Source organism: Oncorhynchus nerka, linkage group LG8, assembly GCF_034236695.1.
Source record: "Oncorhynchus nerka isolate Pitt River linkage group LG8, Oner_Uvic_2.0, whole genome shotgun sequence".
NCBI classification, from domain to species: domain Eukaryota; kingdom Metazoa; phylum Chordata; class Actinopteri; order Salmoniformes; family Salmonidae; genus Oncorhynchus; species Oncorhynchus nerka.
In genome coordinates, this window is record NC_088403.1 from 50033273 (window position 1) to 50055685 (window position 22413).

Here is a 22413-nt window from a genome sequence, read left to right on the forward strand (position 1 = left end):
ATCATTCAGATAGTTCATTCTCGTTGAATGAAACAGCACCCAAAGAGAAACAAAAATGTGTTCAGAACATGAGTGCGGAATTTGTTACAGAAGCTACAACACCGATCGTCGGTGTCCTCGTGAGTTACAGTGTAAGCACATCTTTTGTGAGAGCTGTATCGTGACTCTTTCTCGACCCTCGGTATGTGAAGTGGAATCCAGGAAGGAATGTTCGCGGCAGGACAAGACAATTGTTTGCCCACTGTGCCGGTACACAACTTCGGTCTCGGGTAAAGTGAGGGCAGCGCTTCGGGTAGACGAAGGTATTCTTGAGCGCATGGTGTCATCTGGCGTACTAAGCATGACAGACGACGAGGAGGATCGCGAAGATGATGAGACTTCTCATGAGAACTCAGCCGAGGAAAGGGACTCCTCTTCGGATTCCGTAGTTGGAAGGTTCCGCGGTTCGCTGAGGCGCGTCTGGGGCAAATTAACTCCGAATAATGACCAACGGAGAGCGGGTAAATTGCTCTACTCTATTGCAGTACTGTAATTTAGTTTTCACAATAATAAAACACGACTACTCATTCAATTAGTTAATATTTATAGGCTATGGCTACTGTTATGGCATTTTCACTACTTAAGTTGTTATATTCTATACCTACACAAAGAAGCATAGCGGGGTTGCCTGCGCTGCAGACGGCTGTATGTGTCCGCTAATACGGGACTATTAAAGGCCCAGTGCACTACTTTTGTGAAATATATACAGTACCAGTCAAAAGTTGACACACCTACTCATTCCAAGGTTTTCTTTATTTTTAGTCCTTCAAGACTGTAAAAGCATTCCTCATGAAGCTGGTTGAGAGAATGCCAAGAGTGTGCAAAGCTGTCATCAAGGCAAAGGGTGGCTACTTTGAAGAATCTCAAATATAAAATATATTTGGATTTGTTCAACACTGTTTTGGTTACTAATTGATTCCATATGTGTTATTTCATAGTTTGTTTAAACTCTTATTCTACAATGTAGAAAATAGTAAAAATAAAGAAAAAACATTGAATGGGTAGGTGTCCAAACGTTTGACTGGTACTGGATATACAGTGCCTTGCGAAAGTATTCGGCCCCCTTGGCATTTTTCCTATTTTGTTGCCTGACAACCTAGAATTAAAATATATTTTTTGGGGGGTTGTATCATTTGATTTACACAACCTGCCTACCACTGTGAAGATGCAACATATGTTTTATTATCAAACGAACCAGAAATAAGACAAAAATATATATTTGAGCATGCATAACTATTCACCCCCCCAAGTCAATACTCTGTAGAGCCACCTTTTGCAGCAGTTACAGCCGCAAGTCTCTTGGGGTATGTCTCTATAAGCTTGGCACATCTAGCCACTGGGATTTTTGCCCATTCTTCAAGGCAAAACTGCTCCAGCTCCTTCAAGTTGGATGGGTTCCACTGGTGTACAGCAATCTTTAAGTCATACCACAGATTCTCAATTGGATGGAGGTCAAGGCTTTGACTAGGCCATTCCAAGACAATTTCAAGACAATTTCCCTGTATTTAGCGCCATCCATCATTCCTTCAATTCTGACCAGTTTCTCAGTCCCTGCCGATGGAAAAAACATACCCACGGCATGATGCTGCCACCACCATGCTTCACTGTGGGGATGCTGTTCTTGGGGTGATGAGAGGTGTTGGGTTTGCGCCACACATAGCGTTTTCCTTGGTGGCCAAAACGCTCAATGTTAGTCTCATCTGACCAGCGTACCTTCTTCCATATGTTTGGGGAGTCTCCCACATGCCTTTTGGAAAACACCAAATGTGTTTCCTTATTTTTTTAAGCAATGGCTTTTTTTCTGGCCACTCTTCCGTAAACCCAGCTCTGTGGAGTGTATCGCTTAAAGTGATCCTATGGACAGATACTCCAATCTGTGGAGCTTTCCAGCTCCTTCAGGGTTATCTTTGGTCTCTTTGTTTCCTCTCTCATTAATGCCCTCCTTGCCTGGTCTGTGAGTTTTGGTGGGCGGCCCTCTCTTGGCAGGTTTGTTGTGGTGCCATATTCTTTCAAATTTTTAATAATGGATTTAATGGTGATCCGTGGGATGTTCAAAGTTTCATATATTTTTTTATAACCCAACCCTGATCTGTACTTCTCCACAACTTTGTCCCTGACCTGTTTGGAGAGCTCCTTGGCCTTCATGGTGCCACTTGCTTGGTGGTGCCCCTTGCTTTGTGGTGTTGCAGAGTCTGGGGCCTTTCAGAACAGGTGTGTGTATATACTGAGATCATGTGACACTTAGATTGCACACAGCTGGACTTTATTTAACTAATTATGTGAATTCTGAAGGTAATTGGTTGCACCAGATCTTATTTAGGGGCTTCATAGCAAAGGGGGTGAATACATATGCACACACCACTTTTCTGTTTTTTGTTTTTTAATATTTTTTGAAACAAGTTTTTTTTTTTACTTCACCAATTTGGACTATTTTCTTTCTGTCCACTACATGAAATCCAAAATAAAATGCCTTTACATTACAGGTTGTAATGCAACAAAATAGGAAAAACACCAAGGGGGATGAATACTTTAGCAAGGCACTGTATATATCTGTTTTTTTTCTGCAGATTTTGTTTTACTTCCCGTGGCTATGCAAAGAAGCCTACTATTTAGCGTTTTTTTCATAGGCCTACATATTTATTCTCCCCTTACAGGTTGTATGACTGATGAGGACCTACGAGACCTTGCCATGATGTCATGCTACCTCATTTGATGAGGACTTCGTTGGAAAAATGTAATCAGCTGCTGCTGCACCTGATTGATCAGAGAGAGGGCGTTGCTGTCCACGAGCCAACGCTACAGTATTTAGAATGTAGAAGACTGGCGGGTCCAGTTGGAAGTTGGAGCAAGCAGGAATATAGCCTCTTCGCACCGGGAGACCTGTACACGTTGATCTCCCGTTGCTGAAGGCGACATCCCTGACCCCGAATAACATATTTACCAGCCCTCTGGTTTATTTACGAGAAACTTTACCTGTCACTGAAGGCAATTCTAGAATCCTGTTTACCATTCGGTACGGGCTATACAATGTGTGAACTATGGTACAAATGGTATAAATATACATTTTCTGAAGCTCACTCCCTAGTCCCCATACAGCCTACTAGTTTTCCGTGATTTTACCATGTGATCCTAGATGGCAGCACCCCATTAGGAAGATAGGATGTGAATTTGGTTAATTTGAGGAAAGTTGGATATAAATGTTTTTATTTCTCCACACATTGTAAAAAATACATTTGGTCAATTTGTGGAAAGTTGGATATAAAAGTAGTTTTTTTCTCCACACATTGTAAGAATAAACTAGCAGGAATATAGCTTTGTTTACACAGGCAGCCCAATTCTGAGCTTTTTTTAACTAATTGGTCTTTTAACCAATCACATCAGATCTTTTCCAGAGCTGATCTGATTAGTCAAAATAGCCATTATTTGGTAAACAAAATATCAGAATTGGGCTGCCTGTGTAAATGCAGCCTATGTATTCTATATTAGCCAACTAGGCCTAAATGTCGATTTCTTCTCACTTGCATGTCATAATTTGGTGGTGACCAAACATAAACACAATGGTAAAACAGAATTGTAAAGGCTGAAAATGACAAGACCATATAGGCTTTTCTCTGAAGCCATTTGGCTACCAAATGAAATGTTTTTGTATGAAATTGTATTTGGTGCTTTGAAGTAGCCTATTTTATTTAACCTTTATTTAACTTGGCAAGTCAGTTAAGAACAAATTCTTATTTACAAAGATGGCCTACCCCGGCCAAAACCTATGACTTCCCATTTCCAAAGATTAGAATAAGTATTTAATATTGTTGGTGCTAAGTTCACAAGCACAAACTTAATATAATTCAATATGTAATTCAGTGTATTTACTTCATTGTGCACTTTTTTTAGGCCTATTTTTTGTTGTAATAAAAGCATATAGGCATACCAATATTACTGTCTTGTTCGTTCATTTTCATCTATGGCCTTGATAAATATGTTGCAGCAGTAACTGATGCTTCCTTTTACCCTGATAATAAGTTCATCATTTAGGTGAATTAAGGATACAGTTATGAACTTCTGCTCGGTTTACCATTATTATGAATATAAGACAGTTTAAGCTCATACCATATAGGCCTATCCAATAATCATGAAAATAAATGTTCACAATAGCTACTTTTCCATCCAATTAGCAACAGATTTTCATGTGAATATTCAACAATCGCATAAAAACATTATGCACATTTTCCCACCAGAGATATTTTGGTCAAATTGACTTGTTGCAAATAAAAAGATATGCGTGATAAAGTACTGCACATTTATTTTATTTATTTATTTCACCTTTATTTAACCAGGTAGGCTAGTTGAGAACAAGTTCTCATTTACAACTGTGACCTGGCCAAGATAAAGCATAGCAGTGTGAACAGGCAACAACACAGAGTTACACATGGAGTAAACAATAACAAGTCAATAACACAGTATAAAGAAAAAAATAGTCTATATACATTGTGTGCAAAAGGCATGAGGAGGTAGGCAGATAATTACAATTTTGCAGATTAACACTGGAGTGATGAATGATCAGAGGGTCATGTGCAGGTAGAGATACTGGTGTGCAAAAGAGCAGAAAAGTAAATAAATATAAACAGTATGGGGATGAGGTAGGTAAATTAGGTGGGCTATTTACCGATGGACTATGTACAGCTGCAGCGATCGGTTAGCTGCTCAGATAGCAGATGTTTGAAGTTGGTGAGGCAGATAAAAGTCTCCAACTTCAGCGATTTTTGCAATTCGTTCCAGTCACAGGCAGCAGAGAACTGGAAGGAAAGGCGGCCAAATGAGGTGATGGCTTTAGGGATGATCAGTGAGATACACCTGCTGGTGCGCGTGCTACGGGTGGGTGTTGCCATTGTGACCAGTGAACTGAGATAAGGCGGAGCTTTACCTAGCATGGACTTGTAGATGACCTGGAGCCAGTGGGTCTGGCGACGAATATGTAGCGAGGGCCAGCCGACTAGAGCATACAGGTCGCAGTGGTGGGTGGTATAAGGTGCTTTAGTAACAAAACGGATGGCACTGTGATAAACTGCATCCAGTTTGCTGAGTAGAGTGTTGGAAGCTATTTTGTAGATGACATCGCCGAAGTCGAGGATCGGTAGGATAGTCAGTTTTACTAGGGTAAGTTTGGCGGCGTGAGTGAAGGAGGCTTTGTTGCGGAATAGAAAGCCGACTAGATTTGATTTTCGATTGGAGATGTTTAAAATGAGTCTGGAAAGAGAGTTTACAGTCTAGAAGGAGAGTTTACAGTCTAGGCTACCGAATAGAAATACAAGTTTAATGGGTTTCCATCTTATTTTCAATTCTACTGATGGTTTTGTCACAAAATGTTTCGTGTTATATAACGAATGTGCCCACTCTGGTCTTGGATGTTGCGCTCCAGCCAACAACTTGCAGATGCAGCCTGCAGATACATTGCGGGTATAGCCTACATGATGAGATTATAGACAAAATAGCTAGATTATTTTGATTTGTCAAACGGCAGCCAAGCATCGATCATCATGTTACTATTGGAAAGGAGTATAAAGCGCATCACCGTGCACTTCCACCACCCTGTGAAGTTCATCATAGCTTATTTCATCTGTAGCCTAAGAAACTGCATGCTTTCCTCAGTCGTAGTGGGAGGACCACACAATATATTAACCTGTGACTCCAAGTTTACTTCTACACTGAACAAAAATATAAACGCAACACTTGGTTAAAGGCATCAACCAAGTTTCCATCAGGTTTATGCCTTCCCTTGAATTTGACTATGACGTATAATTTTTCCTCAGAAATTCTGGAGGAGGCAATCGACATGAATGGTTGTACCTGTGTTCACATGGGCCTGGGGTGTGTTCAGTGAGTTGAAAGATTCAGAAGATTGCAGAATGCAAATAGAAATGTAACAAATAGAGCTAACTTGATTCCCTGGCCTATTCTAAGGCTTTTACCTTCAAATCTTTGTTTGTTAGTTACAATCTACTACTCTCTGATTGAGCTGTGTTGTCTGCATTATTGTCTTTTGGTTGGTAGGTGGATGGTCAGCAACGGTATCAAGGACTCTTAAGACTTGTTCAGATTGGAAGTGAAAAAAAATTGCATATCTGATTCGAATCTGTTCTTTTTCATACAGTCTGAACAGCCAAAAAGCACATGGAATCGGATATTTCAAGCCACCTTCCTAAGTGTTTTGAAGTCCGATACACATCTGATTCCTGGCCATGCGCTCGTCTGAAAAATTCTGAGGTCTTGGCTGATTTATTTAGATTATTCCATGATGTCAAGCAAAGAGGCACTGAGTTTGAAGGTAAGGCCTTGAAATACATCTGCAGGTACACCTCCAATTGATTCAAATTATGTCAAGTAGCCTATCAGAAGCTTCTAAAGCCATGACATAATTTCCTGGAATTTTCCGACCCACTGGAATTGTGATACAGTGCTCGTCTGAACTGTCAAATCTGATTTATTTGCCCCGAAGTTGCTTTTAAACTGTTATTTGGCAGATCTTGTTGTTTGCTAGCTACTCTGTTGATAGTTTGACAAGGACATGTGGTCGCTAACTAACGTCATTGTTTACAAATGAATGAATGTGCTAGAAAGATAAACAGCTACTTAGGTAGCTAGTTGGCTAGCCAAAACGTACTTGTTTTGAAAGTTAGATCATCTTGTCCTTTGAGGTTTTTGAAGTGTTCGAACACTATGATTTTGACCATTCAAAGCAACTGGGAAATGTCCATGGCAGGCATTGTCACCTTAACTGCCACATAATGTTTGAGTGATAGGAACTAAGCACAAGCACCACCACCAATCAGCCTACGCCACTGCACACACACCCGTCATTACTAGGACAATTAGCGTAGCCATGTCAGCAAATGACTGCTGTCTGAACGGACACACGTCCGATTTGGTCACTTGTAACTTTCTGTTGGGACAGACGGTAGTCCAAAACGGATTTGGAAAAACAAGACTGATTTGAGCATTAAGGCCTGCAGTGTGAACAAGGCTTAAGGGATCATAGTTCTCACCTAGTCAGTCTATGTCATGGAAAGAGCATGTGTTCCTAATGTTTTGTAAACTCAGCATATATAAAATACAGGAAAATCACGTTTTTGACTGCAGTGGGCCTTTACTCAAGTAGCCTCAACATCTCAACAGACTATTTCCCAACCCTTTGTATTGTGATAGAATTGAGAAATTGAATTATATTTAAGTAACGTAACTGATGTCACTAACCTAATGAAAGTTACTGATATCATTAACATTTATACATCGAAAAGTGACCATTTTCTCATATTAGTCAGTGCACTAATGTAATAAAACTTTATTTTGTCCTACACTCTTCTGTTTGTGTGTCTGGTAATAGCTGCTGTAGATGTTAGTTGTTTAGCTCCATCAAGTGGTGAGAGAGAGAAAAAGTACAGTATTATGCTTATTTACATTTTTTTATTTTACCTTTATTTAACTAGGCAAGTCAGTTAATTAAGAACAAATTCTTATTTTCAATGATGGCCTAGGAACAGTGGGTTAACTGCCTTGTTCAGGGGCAGAACGATTTTGGTTACTAGTCCAACGCTCCAACCACTAGGCTACCTGCCGCCCCTTATCTCTTGTGATGATATAGTTAATAACTTTAATAGCAAGGACAACCTTTGATGCCATAGCTCCAGTAAAGTTGAGGAAAGAGAGTAATAGGATACGGCATGTGTCAAAATTGATTGATTGCTGACCTTATGACCTGATGACGTGTACTGAATATGTCCCCCGCCCCGCCCCCCCCTGTTCGTGTGGTCATGTGTTAGAGGGTGTTTGAACTTTTGGGGCCCATGCCCCCTCCACCCCCAGTTTTATCTCCTTATGGTTGTTATCTATGAAGCAGGAATGTCTGGGGCTATAGATAGCGCTGGGACATAGGCATTATAAATGTCCAGAACAAGCCATTTTTAAGACCTGAATATATGTGTGTGTGTGTGTGGGTGTGTGTGAGAAACAAGGAATGTGTGTGGGTGTGTGTGTGTGTTAGAAACAAGGTCCCTTGGGCATTGTGTCCATTTCAGGCTTTAAACAACAATTAAACAGCCATCTAAATAATGTTTCTCAGCCTAGTTTCCTATTGAGTTCTCTTTATATGTACAGGCACAGAGCTTCCAGATGGCTCCAGCCTAAGGATTTTCAGTGCATGTACACACGGGGAGATTAGAACCCCAAAGAAAAGATCCTAAAGGTACTTTCAGATTCAGGTTTATCATGACAGCCGCTTTATGAAAGGCATTTACTTATGGCTAAACAGCTTCTACACAGTTTATTAATTAATGCTGTGGGATGAAATTAGGTGTTTCTAGGAGGTCTTAAACAGATCTACAGTGAAACAAACATGTACACTTTACACACATATTTATTGACTTTTAAAAAGACCACAGTAACATGACAGAATTTGTGCAAAGGCAACAAAATCTGCTAGGGGATATTAAATGTACAACAGTAGTATTCTGTAACAAGCAATACGTGTTAAACATAAGGGACATGCAATCATGACAGCTGCTTTATGAAAGGCCTTTACTTATGGCTAAACAGCTTCTACACAGCTTATTAATTAATGCTGTGGGATGAAATAGGTGTTTCTAGGAGGTCTTAAACAGATCTACAGTGAAACAAACATGTACACTCTACACACATATTTATTGACTTTTAAAAAGACCACAGTAACATGACAGAATTTGTGCAAATGCGACGAAATCGGCTAGTAGATATTAAATGTACAACAGTAGTATTCGGTAACAAGCAATACGTGTTAAACATGAGGCACAGGCAATCATGACAGCCTCTTTATGAAAGGCCTTTAACTATGGCTAAACAGTTTTCTACACATCTTATTCATTAATGATGTGGGCATACCCAGGATTTACAGGCAGGACGTTTGATCTACACAGGGAGGGAAAACTTACGGAGTTATGATGGAGCGGGCAAGCGTCTTTGAGTTGGTGAATTCGAAACGAATAATGGTCTTGTAGCTCACTTCAGTAACCACGAGCACAACCGTTCCATGATTTTAACTGGCGGCTTTATTCTGTAGTTTCAGTGAGAATTATCCCCTTCAGTGAGAACTATAAAGTAAATAAAAAATACAGTTAAGCACACTCTTACAACATTATCTTAGGAGTGACTTATTAGCTTGGTATAACTCTGAAGTGCTTACATACATAACAGTTTAACCGGCGTTATAACGGGTTCAGATTAAACACATGAATAAAGGAAAAAATACCTCATTGGCTGCTTATTACAGAAGGGAGGAAATCAAACTTCACACTTATTATTCCTGGCATGAATTCACACTTCATCCTAACATACACTCTTCAACCTTTATGAACTACACTCGATGACATGAAAACTTAGCTAACGCAGCGCAGGATTGCCTTCCCTACAAAAGTGTGTTGCTACAATAAGGATCCCCAGTTACAACAGTATTAGCTACGTAGTTCCGCTTGTATTCATTTTCCCCGCACAGCGGACACATAAACAATACAAACAAAAGACAACGACATAACCTGTAAGTCTAACTGTCAGTTACAGGTCGGGGCTAACAGGACCCTTTATCTGTAAGAAATAGTAAACATTTTGGAATTATAACATGTGTTAAAATGTAGGTACTAAATATTTTGAATTAAATCACTGGTTTTAAAAATGTATCTCACGCTTTAACGATAGGGGAAGAGGTCATTTCATATTTCGTTTTAGGGGGAGTTATTAACTTTATGGAAAACAATATTCACACAAACAACACCGCTTAGAGCAGCTTGGAGATTATTAGCCATGCTCTGTACAAACCCCGACACGGGGTATGATAACTCTGACGCGTACGTCTAATGATTATTGTAGATGTTTACAACTGAGGGAGTTGACAGTAGGTCAATGAGATGTATAAAGGCAAATTGACATAACGGACATCAAAGACCAACAGCCTACTTAATAATATAGAATGCAGGGGTGTGTAATGAACATGTAACCATTATAAAACTAAAACAAAAAAAAACAAAAATGTCTCGAAACACACACATAGTTAGGGACAGAACGTGGAGCATATACTTTAACATTGTTACCACAGCTTTAGCGCAAACCCACAGCCCCGAATATTTAGCTGCCAGGACAGATTAAAAAAGAGATGTGAATAAGGGAATCCCTCCTAATAGATATTTCTGAAGGCTACTGGACATAGGTGATTGGGAAGCGACTGTTAGACATAGATTCTCAGAAGCAATTTATAGTCTTTCCTACAATGGTATGTTATAAAGTTTGTAATAATGTACAACTGTAGGTCTCCAATGTTTTTACATAAAAACACTAATGATGCATGTTTAAATAGTAGTACAATTTGGTAATTAATTCGAACATGTCTTTAAAAAGTTAGTACTATATATTTTGGGTCTTAAATCAATGGTTTTAAAACAGTATCTCACCCTTTAACGAAGGGAAAATGTCCTTTCCAGCCATCAACCACGTCTGTCACGAAGAAAAAAATACAGAAAATCGGGTGCGTGCGTGCGTGAGTGTGCGGTACAACTGTAGGCCTCCAATGTTTTTACATAAAATACTAATGATTCTTGTTTAAATAGTAGTACAATTTGGTCATTAATTCTAACACGTCTTTAAAACGTATGTACTAAATATTTTGGAATTAAATCACTGGTTTAAAAAATGTATCTCACCCTTTAACGATAGGAAAATGTCCTTTCCCGACATCACCCCGGTCTGTCACGAAGAAAAAAGACACGGAAAATCAGGGTGCGTGCATGAGTGTGCGTGTGACGGAGCAGCAGGAGTGTGTGTGTGTGTGTGTGTGTTATATAACACATATTATATAACACATATATATTATAGCAATAATATAACATTATTATCATAATCTAAAACACTTTAAAGGAGCTCTAATTCAAACATGCAAGGATATATATATATATATATATATATATATATATATATATATATATATATATATATATATATATATATGATACGATTACCCACTTTAAAACTGTTGCTGCAAAATCACTTCTCAATGGGTGTATATTTCAAGCTTTCAACAACAATAAACCAACCAGCTCAATAATGTTTCTCAGACTTACACACTGTTGAGTTTTCCTAGTTAGTAAAGAAACAACCACTAAGTCAAAACGACACGAATTGCCATTATTTTAGTTAACAGCCACCCATGGTTGAATTTGGTACTTTTTCTTTGTACATGCACCAAGTGTCACGGTTCATGAATCCACTGCTTCCTTTTCTCTCTCTCTCTCTCTCTCTCTCTCTCTCTCCCGTGTTTGCGTGGGCGTGGTTCCCAATCTCGGCCTGATTGTCTGCGCCAGCTGGAATCACTTATCTTCCCTTTATATGTTCTGTAACCAGTGTTTCTTGTTGTCAGATCGTTGTTACTCCCTGAGGTTGTGTCGTGTGTCCGTGCTCATCTCTCGCCGCCCTTGTGTGGATTATCTGCTGTGCTCCTTCCTACCCATCCGGACACTCTCCCCTGGGTTTCTCAGCACGCTCACATAGGAGGATGCGCCCTAGTCCCTGGGTCGGATTCCGTCTGAGTACAGTCTGTCTGTCCTGTTGCTGCTGTAACCTGTATTCATTAAACCATCGTTGCTTGCATCTTGCATCCGCCTCTGTATTGTTACAGAACGATCTGACCAGACCATGGATGCAGCGAGTTCAACGAGTCTGACCGAATTCATTTCCGTAGTATCACGAGAATGGATCAACAAGAGGAGAACATCTCCAGCACAGGTCGGGAAGTACAAGCCATTGCGACGCAGGTATCCCAGCTGACCCAACAATTACAACATCTGAGGGGTCTCGCTGCGCCACCTACACCGGCAGTTCAACCCGCCCCGCCAGAGCCGGATTCCCAGCTAGAGCCACGGCTACCGACACCAGAGGGTTATTCAGGTGATCCTGACTATTGCAGAGCTTTTCTTACGAGATGTTCCATGCATTTCTCGTTGCAGCCACGGACCTTCAACCGTGAACAGTCTAAGGTAGCATTCGTACTCACACTGCTATCAGGCAAAGCGGCTCTTTGGGGAACGGCGGTGTGGGCGAACCAGGACCCATGCTGCACCTCTTTCCAGACACTCTCCGATGAGATGAGAAGGGTCTTCGATCGGGCCGTGGCGGGTAGGGAGGCGGCCAGACTACTCGCTGACCTTCGCCAAGGAGACCGTTCAGTATCGGAATACTCCATCCAATTCCGCACTCTGGCCGCAGAGTGTCAGTGGAACGAGGAGGCGCAGTGGGACATGTTCCTGCATGGGCTGGAGATTTATGTTCTGGACCTTCCCAGGAGTTTAAATGGACTAGTGGAACTAGCCTTGAGGGTCGACGCTCGTCTGAGTCGTGTTGGCCGCCGAGCATGCCCTAACAGACCGTATAACGACACGGAGGGCTGGCATGCCAGCGGCGGGAACACGGCCAGTTCAGCCTCCGCTCACGAACCCATGCAGCTGGGGAGAGCTCGCCTCTCCCGGGAAGAGAGGGAGAGGCGGAGATCCCAAGGACTCTGTCTCTACTGTGGTAGAGCGGGCCACTTTATCTACTCCTGCCCGGTAAAAGATTAGGCCCGGTAGTAAGAATGAGGCTACTATCGGGTGGTGTCACCACAGAGAAGACCTCATCATCTACTCTCCTCCCGGTAAGACTAAGATGGGCCAACCACACACACGACACCCAAGCCTTACTGGACTCAGGAGCAGAGGGTAATTTCATGGACTTCAAGCTCGCTCACAAACTCCAGATTCCTATCACCTCACTCACGCACAAGATATCCGTCAACGCTCTCAATGGTCAAGAACTACCCAACATTTCTCACACCACTGAACCTATCACACTCATCACTTCTGGCAATCACACTGAGACACTATCATTTCTACTCATGGACTCACCCCTTGCACCATTAGTTCTCGGCCACCCTTGGCTCACCCAACACAACCCCAGAGTTGACTGGGGTCATAATTCTATATCCATGTGGAGTAACAAATGTCTTGAGTCCTGTTTAGTGTCTGCTTGTTCGTCTGTGTCTGATTCTGTGTTTCTAGAGGAGGCGGTGGATTTGTCTAACGTGCCCGTTGAATACCTCGACCTGAAGGAGGTGTTCAGTAAGTCCCGTGCTGCTTCTCTTCCTCCGCATCGTCCCTATGACTGTGCAATAGAATTATTGCCAGGTGAGTCTCCGCCTAAAGGCAAGTTATATTCACTCTCTGTTCCTGAGAGGGAGGCTATGGAGAGATACATCTCTGGTTCTCTGGCATCTGGATTCATTCGTCCTTCCTCTTCTCCAGCGGGGCGGGGTTCTTCTTTGTGGAGAAGAAGGACGGATCTCTGCGTCCTTGCATTGATTACCGTGGGTTGAATAACATCACAGTGAAGAATACCTATCCCTTACCGTTGATGTCCTCAGCCTTTGAAAGGTTACAGGGAGCATCCGTGTTCACTAAGTTGGATTTACGTAATGCATATCATTTGGTTCGCATAAGGGGGGACGAATGGAAGACCGCGTTTAACACCCCCAGAGGGCACTTGAATATTTGGTCATGCCTTTTGGGCTATCCAACTCCCCAGCGGTTTTCCAGGCACTCGTAAATGACGTGCTGAGAGATATGATTGATCAGTTCATATATGTTTACCTGGATGACATACTGATTTTTCTTCTTCTCTCCAGGAACACGTTCAGCACGTCAGACGAGTGCTTCAGAGGTTGTTGGAGAATGGACTTTTTGTCAAGGCGGAGAAATGCATTTTCATGCACAATCCGTTCCATTCCTAGGTTACATCGTCTCGACTGAAGGTATTCGCATGGATCCTGACAAGGTTAAGGCTGTGGTGGATTGGCCAAGCCCAGATTCCCGTAAGGCCCTACAGAGGTTTCTGGGATTCGCCAATTTCTACCGGCGTTTCGTTCGCAACTTTAGCCAGATAGTCGCTCCTCTTACCGCCTTAACCTCCCCCAGAGTGACGTTCAGGTGGTCCGATACAGCCGAGGCTGCATTCGTCAAACTCAAGAGCCGCTTTGTTTCGGCTCCCATCCTCATAGCTCCCGATCCCTCGCGTCAGTTCGTGGTGGAGGTGGACGCTTCAGAGGTGGGGGTAGGTGCGGTACTTTCCCAACGTTCCTCTTCTGACGACAAGATGCACCCTTGCGCGTTCCTTTCCCATCGGTTATCACCCTGCGGAACGCAACTACGACATTGGCAACAGAGAGTTGTTGGCAGTGAAGTTAGCACTGGAGGAGTGGCGCCATTGGTTAGAGGGTTCGGGGTACCTTTTTTAGTTTGGACTGATCACAAAAATTTGGAATATATCAGAACCGCCAAGCGACTCAACTCCAGGCAGGCGCGGTGGGCACTCTTTTCGGACGTTTTGACTTCTCTCTCTCGTATCGCCCGGGTTCCAAGAATGTCAAACCCGATTCCCTTTCTCGCATTTTTGACCATTCCGAACGCCCATCCACTCCCGAGTGCATCCTACCCGGGACCCTAGTGGTCTCCACACTCACATGGGAGGTTGAATCGAGGTCAAAACGGCCTTAGAAGGGGTAACGCCTCCGCCCGGTTGCCCGCCCTAATCGGTTGTTTGTGCCGGAGGGGTGTCGGTCCGATGTTATTCGGTGGGGGCATTGCTCCAACGTAGCGTGTCATCCAGGAGTCAGTCGCACTAGCTTTTTGGTTAAGCAACGCTTTTGGTGGCCACTGATGGCTCGTGACATTCACAGTTTTGTCTTGGCTTGCTCGGTTTGTGCCACTGGGAAGACTTCTAATCGACCCCCAGATGGGTTACTCCAACCGCTGTCGGTCCCTTCGAGACCCTGGTCCCACATCGCGCTAGATTTTGTTACCGCCCTCCCGCCCTCCCAGGGCAAGACGGTTGTTTTGACCGTGGTGGACCGGTTCTCGAAGGCGGCTCATTTTATTCCCTTGCCTAAATTACCATCTGCCAAGGAGACAGCGGTAACTGTCGTGGATCACGTCTTTCGCTTACATGGTCTGCCGATGGACGTAGTTTCTGACAGGGGCCCCAATTTGTGTCCAAGTTTTGGCAAGAGTTTTGTAGGTTACTGGGAGCGAGTGTCAGCCTGTCTTCAGGGTTTCATCCCCAGAGCAACGGTCAAGCGGAGAGGGCCAACCAAGATTTGGAGAGAGTGTTGCGATGTTTGGTTTCTAAGAATCCCTCTTCCTGGAGTCAACAACTCTCTATGGTTGAGTACGCTCACAATTCGTTGCCAGTGGCAGCCACGGGTCTCTCTCCGTTTGAGTGTAGTTTAGGTTACCAGCCACCTATCTTTCCCAGTACGGAGTCCGAGGTGTCTGTTCCCTCCGCTCACGCTTTCATCCAGAGGTGCCGTCACGCATGGAGCAGAGCCCGTGAGACTCTTCGCGCACCAAGACTAAGGCCGATCGCCACCGGTCGAAGCCTCCGGTATACGTCGTTGGCCAAAGAGTGTGGCTTTCTACTAAGAACATTCCACTCCGATCCGTTTCGAACAAGCTTGCCCCCAAATTTATCGGCCCGTTCAAAGTCACCAGGATCATTAGTCCGGTGGCGGTCCGGCTCCAGCTTCCTCCGGCGTATAGGAGAATTCATCCTACCTTTCATGTGTCTAAAATAAAACCTGTGTTTCAGGCACGCATTAACCCACCGGTCCCGGTTCCCCCGCCGCCACGACTTGTTGATGGGGAACCCACCTTTTCTGTCAATCGTATTTTGGACTCTAGAAGGAGGGGACGCGGATTCCAGTACCTGGTGGACTGGGAGGGTTACGGCCCGGAGGAGAGAAGTTGGGTACCTGCTAGGGACATTCTGGATCACTCCCTTATCGATGATTTCAATCGACAGGTAAATTCGCCTGGGAACGCCAAGAGGCGTTCCTAGGGGGGTATTGTCACGGTTCATGAATCCACTGCTTCCTTTTCTCTTTCTCTCTCTCTCTCTCTCTCCCGTGTTTGTGTGGGCGTGGTTCCCAATCTCGGCCTGATTGTCTGCGCCAGCTGGAATCACTTATCTTCCCTTTATATGTTCTGTAACCAGTGTTTCTTGTTGTCAGATCGTTGTTACTCCCTGAGGTTGTTTCGTGTGTCCATGCTCATCTCTCGCCGCCCTTGTGTGGATTATCTGCTGTGCTCCTTCCTACCCATCCGGACACTCTCCCCTGGGTTTCTCAGCACGCTCACATAGGAGGATGCGCCCTAGTCCCTGGGTCGGAGTACAGTCTGTCTGTCCTGTTGCTGCTGTAACCTGTATTCATTAAACCATCGTTGCTTGCATCTTGCATCCGCCTCTGTATTGTTACACCAAGCCTCCAAGGGGGGTGACAACCGTATTCCTAATGAGAAATATAGTCTAATAAAACAAATGTCTGCATAATGAAAGACATGGAAACTGTAGCCAACAATGTATTTTGAGCTGTTTTAAACGGGGATATTGTCAGTAAGGTCACAAACTAACAATAGACAATAGTTATTGTGGGCGGTTTAGGGTTAAAATATAGGGGAAGGGTCAGGAATGTTAGAGATTTGGTCACTTCCCCTATATTTTAACCCTAAACCGCCCACAATAACTATTGTCTATTGTTAGTTTGTGACCTTACTGACAATATCCCCGTTTAAAACAGCTCAAAATACATTGTTGGCTACAGTTTCCATGTCTTTCATTATGCAGACATTTGTTTTATTAGACTATATTTCTCATTAGGAATACGGTTGTCACCCCCCTTGGAGGCTTGGTGCATGTACAAAGAAAAAGTACCACATTCAACCATGGGTGGCTGTTAACTAAAATAATGGCAATTCGTGTCGTTTTGACTTAGTGGTTGTTTCTTTACTAACTAGGAAAACTCAACAGTGTGTAAGTCTGAGAAACATTATTGAGCTGGTTGGTTTATTGTTGTTGAAAGCTTGAAATGTACACCCATTGAGAAGTGATTTTGCAGCAACAGTTTTAAAGTGGGTATCATATATATATATATATATATATATATATATATATATATCCTTGCATGTTTGAATTAGAGCTCCTTTAAAGTGTTTTAGATTATGATAATAATGTTATATTATTTTTATAATAATACATATCTGCAAATCAAATGTTTTTCTGAAAACCCCTTTTTGCATCTTCAATAGTTGTAGATGTTCCAACGTTCGTAGACCTTTCATACAAAAAGACCTAATACTGTCTGTTTCATCGGTTCCTCCGATACAGGATATTTGGTTTAGAGAACAAAGGCTATGAATTCAAACAACAGGAGGGGATGTCGTGACATTCTGTCTGCAACCGGGGTGGGGGGGTCCCCGGCCGCAGATTAGAGGTATCTATGTTTAACCCCGGGTGGTCGGCTGATATCTCGACATGCCTTATGCATGATAGTGCACACCTTGGTTTCAAACGATTCTCTACAGATAGAATGGGGCTACATGCTTGGGCCCCTGTTGAACACACACCCACACCCTTTGTTTTTTAAACAAACACACACACACACACACACTCCTGCTGCTCCGTCACACGCACACTCATGCACGCACCCTGATTTTCCGTGTCTTTTTTCTTCGTGACAGACCGGGGTGATGTCGGGAAAGGACATTTTCCTATCGTTAAAGGGTGAGATACATTTTTTAAACCAGTGATTTAATTCCAAAATATTTTAGTACATACGTTTTAAAGACGTGTTAGAATTAATGACCAAATTGTACTACTATTTAAACAAGAATCATTAGTATTTTATGTAAAAACATTGGAGGCCTACAGTTGTACCGCGCACGCACGCACCCGATTTTCTGTATTTTTTTCTTCGTGGCAGACGTGGTTGATGGCTGGAAAGGACATTTTCCCTTCGTTAAAGGGTAAGATACTGTTTTAAAACCATTGATTTAAGACCCAAAATATATAGTACTAACTTTTTAAAGACATGTTCGAATTAATTACCAAATTGTACTACTATTTAAACATGCATCATTAGTGTTTTTATGTAAAAACATTGGAGACCTACAGTTGTACATTATTACAAACTTTATAACATACCATTGTAGGAAAGACTATAAATTGCTTCTGAGAATCTACGTCTAACAGTCGCTTCCCAATCACCTATGTCCAGTAGCCTTCAGAAATATCTATTAGGAGGGATTCCCTTATTCACATCTCTTTTTTAATCTGTCCTGGCAGCTAAATATTCGGGGCTGTGGGTTTGCGCTAAAGCTGTGGTAACAGTGTTAAAGTATATGCTCCACGTTCTGTCCCTAACTATGTGTGTGTTTCGAGACATTTTAGTTTTTTTTGTTTTAGTTTTATAATGGTTACATGTTCATTACACACCCCTGCATTCTATATTATTAAGTAGGCTGTTGGTCTTTGAGGTCCGTTATGTCAATTTGCCTTTATACATCTCATTGACCTACTGTCAACTCCCTCAGTTGTAAACATCTACAATAATCATTAGACGTATGCGTCAGAGTTATCATACCCCGTGTCGGGGTTTGTACAGAGTTGGTTAAATCCGCTCTTTTGCTCCCCGCTTACATGGCTAATAATCTCCAAGCTGCTCTAAGCGGTGTTGTTTGTGTGAATATTGTTTTCCATAAAGTTAATAACCCCCCCTAAAACGAAATATGAAATTACCTCTTCCCCTATCGTTAAAGCGTGAGATACATTTTTAAAACCAGTGATTTAATTCAAAATATTTAGTACCTACATTTTAACACATGTTATAATTCCAAAATGTTTACTATTTCTTACAGATAAAGGGTCCTGTTAGCCCCGACCTGTAACTGACAGTTAGACTTACAGGTTATGTCGTTGTCTTTTGTTTGTATTGTTTATGTGTCCGCTGTGCGGGGAAAATGATAATACAAGCGGAACTACGTAGCTAATACTGTTGTAACTGGGGATCCTTATTGTAGCAACACACTTTTGTAGGGAAGGCAATCCTGCGCTCGTTAGCTAAGTTTTCATGTCATCGGGTGTAGTTCATAAAGGTTGAAGAGTGTATGTTAGGATGAAGTCGAATTCATGCCAGGAATAATAAGTGTGAAGTTTGATTTCCTCCCTTCTGTAATAAGCAGCCAATGAGGTATTTTTTTCCTTTATTCATGTGTTTAATCTGAACCCGTTATAACGCCGGTTAAACTGTTATGTATGTAAGCACTTCAGAGTTATACCAAGCTAATAAGTCACTCCTAAGATAATGTTGTAAGAGTGTGCTTAACTGTATTTTTTATTTACTTTATAGTTCTCACTGAAGGGGATAATTCTCACTGAAACTCAGTTAAAATCATGGAACGGTTGTGCTCGTGGTTACTGAAGGGAGCTACAAGACCATTATTCGTTTAGAATTCACCAACTCAAAGACGCTGCCCGCTCCATCATAACTCCGTAAGTTTTCCCTCCCTGTGTAGATCAAACGTCCTGCCTGTAAATCCTGGGTATGCCCACATCATTAATGAATAAGATGTGTAGAAAACTGTTTAGCCATAGTTAAAGGCCTTTCATAAAGAGGCTGTCATGATTGCCTGTGCCTCATGTTTAACACGTATTGCTTGTTACCGAATACTACTGTTGTACATTTAATATCTACTAGCCGATTTCTCGCATTTGCACAAATTCTGTCATGTTACTGTGGTCTTTTTAAAAGTCAATAAATATGTGTGTAAAGTGTACATGTTTGTTTCACTGTAGATCTGTTTAAGACCTCCTAGAAACACCTAATTTCATCCCACAGCATGGATTAATAAGCTGTGTAGAAGCTGTTTAGCCATAAGTAAAGGCCTTTCATAAAGCAGCTGTCATGATTGCATGTCCCTTATGTTTAACACGTATTGCTTGTTACAGAATACTACTGTTGTACATTTAATATCCCCTAGCAGATTTCGTTGCCTTTGCACAAATTCTGTCAAGTTACTGTGGTCTTTTTAAAAGTCAATAAATATGTGTGTAAAGTGTACATGTTTGTTTCACTGTAGATCTGTTTAAGACCTCCTAGAAACACCTAATTTCATCCCACAGCATTAATTAATAAACTGTGTAGAAGCTGTTTAGCCATAAGTAAATGCCTTTCCGGCTGTCATGATAAACCTGAATCTGAAAGTACCTTTAGGATCTTTTCTTTGGGGTTCTAATCTCCCCGTGTGTACATGCACTGAAAACTTAGGCTGGAGCCATCTGGAAGCTCTGTGCCTGTACATATAAAGAGAACTCAATAGGAAACTAGGCTGAGAAACATTATTTAGATGGCTGTTTAATTGTTGTTTAAAGCCTGAAATGGACACAATGCCCAAGGGACCTTGTTTCTAACACACACACACACCCACACACATTCCTTATTTCTCACACACACCCACACACACACACACATATTCAGGTCTTAAAAATGGCTTGTTCTGGACATTTATAATGCCTATGTCCCAGCGCTATCTATAGCCCCAGACATTCCTGCTTCATAGATAACAACCATAAGGGAGATAAAACTGGGGGGTGGAGGGGGGGCATGGGCCCCAAAAGTTCAAACACCCTCTAACACATGACCATACGAACAGGGGGGGCGGGGCGGGGGCACATATTCAGTACACGTCATCAGGTCATAAGGTCAGCAATCAATCAATTTTGACACATGCCGTATCCTATTACTCTCTGAGGAAGGACACATCCAAATGGAGAGCCCCTTGGATGAGTGAGGAAACTAATCAATTAAAGAGAAATTGTAGAAAGGCAGAGTGGAAGTGGAGAAAGTCAAAGTTGCAGGACCATTATGATATTCTGAGAGCAACAGTGGTGTACAAATACTTTAGAGTACTACTTAAGTCGTTTTTTGGGGTATCTGTACTTTACTATTTATATTTTTTGCCAATTTTCACTTTTACTTCACTACATTCCTAAAGAAAATAATGTCCTCTTTTCCCTGACACACAAAAGTACATTTTGACAGGAACATTGTCCAATTCACACACTTATCAAGAGAACATCCCTGGTCATCCTTGCTGCCAGGGGCACACTGGCGGACTCACTAAACACAAATGCTTCATTTGTAAATTACAGTATGTCTTGAGTTGTTGGAGTGTGCCCCTGGCTACATAGTACGTCAAAAAAGAACATTGTGCTGTCTGGTTTGCTTAAAATAAGGAATTTGAAATGGTTTACACTTTTACTTTTGATACTTAAGTACATTTGAGCAATTCCATTTACTTTGAATACTTACTGTAAGTATATTTAAAACCAAATAGTTTTAGACTTTTACTCAAGTAGTATTTTACTGGCTGACTTCCACTTTTACTTCAGCCATTTTCTATTAAGGTATCTTTACTTTTACTCAAGTATGACAATTGAGTACTTTTTCCACCACTGGAGAGCAACTTGGCATATATAACAAGTCAATTAAACTGAACAAAAATATAAATGCAACAATTTCAAAGATTTTACTGAGTTACAGTTCATATAAGGAAATCAGTCAATTGAAATACATTCGCTAGACCCTAATCTATGGATTTCACATGACTGGGAATACAGATATGCATCTGTTGGTCACATATATCTTTAAAAAAACGTGGGGGCGTTGATCAGAAAACCACAATTTGCAACATGCAGTGCGACACATCTCCTTCACATAGAGTTGATCAGACTTTTGATTGTGGCCTGTGGAATGTTGTCCCACTCCTCTTCAATGGCTGTGTGAAGTTGCTAGATATTGGCGGGAACTGGAACACGCTGTCGTACCCGTAAATCCAGAGCATCCCAAACATGCTCAATGCATGACATGTCTGGTGAGTATGCAGGCCATGGAAGAACTGGGAAATGTTCCGCTTCCAGGAATTGTATAGAGATGCAACATGGGGCCATGCATTATCATGCTGAAACATGAGGTAATTTAATGGCACGACAATGGGCCTCAGGATCTTCTCACATTATCTCTGTGCGTTGAAATTGCCATTGATAAAATGCAATTGGGTTCGTGGTCTGTAACGTATGCCTGCCCATACCATAACCCCACCGCCACCATGGGGCACTCTGTTCACAACGTTGAAATCAGCAAACTGCTCGCCCACAGGACGCCATATCAGCGGTCGTGAGGCCAGTTGGACGTATTCCCGTGATCTTTTCTTTCAGCTCGTAAAACATGGGACCAACACTTTATATGTTGCGTTTATATTTTTGTGAAGTATGGAAATGCCAGATGGGCTCATTTTTGTAACTTGATCTCTATTAATCAGAATAATTCGAAGATTGCTCTTCTCAACCATTGATGCCCTGATAAATCCTACCCCCGCAAACCTACAGTTGAAGTTGGAAGTTTACATACACTTAGGTTAAAAATTCCCTGTCTTAGGTCAGTTAGAATCA

At 42.0% G+C, this 22413-nt stretch overlaps 1 protein-coding gene and 1 long non-coding RNA gene across 2 annotated transcripts; one reads left to right on the forward strand and one right to left on the reverse strand.

Moving 5' to 3' along the window:
* si:ch73-335l21.4 (E3 ubiquitin-protein ligase-like) lies at positions 1–3969 on the forward strand. The gene is made up of 2 exons (XM_029667259.2): positions 1–500; positions 2694–3969. Exons 1-2 carry the CDS (start codon positions 56–58, stop codon positions 2750–2752), a joined length of 504 nt encoding a protein of 167 aa, XP_029523119.1. The 5' UTR covers positions 1–55; the 3' UTR covers positions 2753–3969.
* A 4698-nt stretch (positions 3970–8667) lies between these two features.
* Positions 8668–10861, reverse strand: LOC135572783 (uncharacterized). The gene is made up of 3 exons (XR_010464480.1): positions 10752–10861; positions 10503–10545; positions 8668–9152 (listed from the first exon to the last, which is right to left on the reverse strand). It is a non-coding gene; the product is annotated as an uncharacterized LOC135572783 (long non-coding RNA).
* Positions 10862–22413: the final 11552 nt, after the last annotated feature.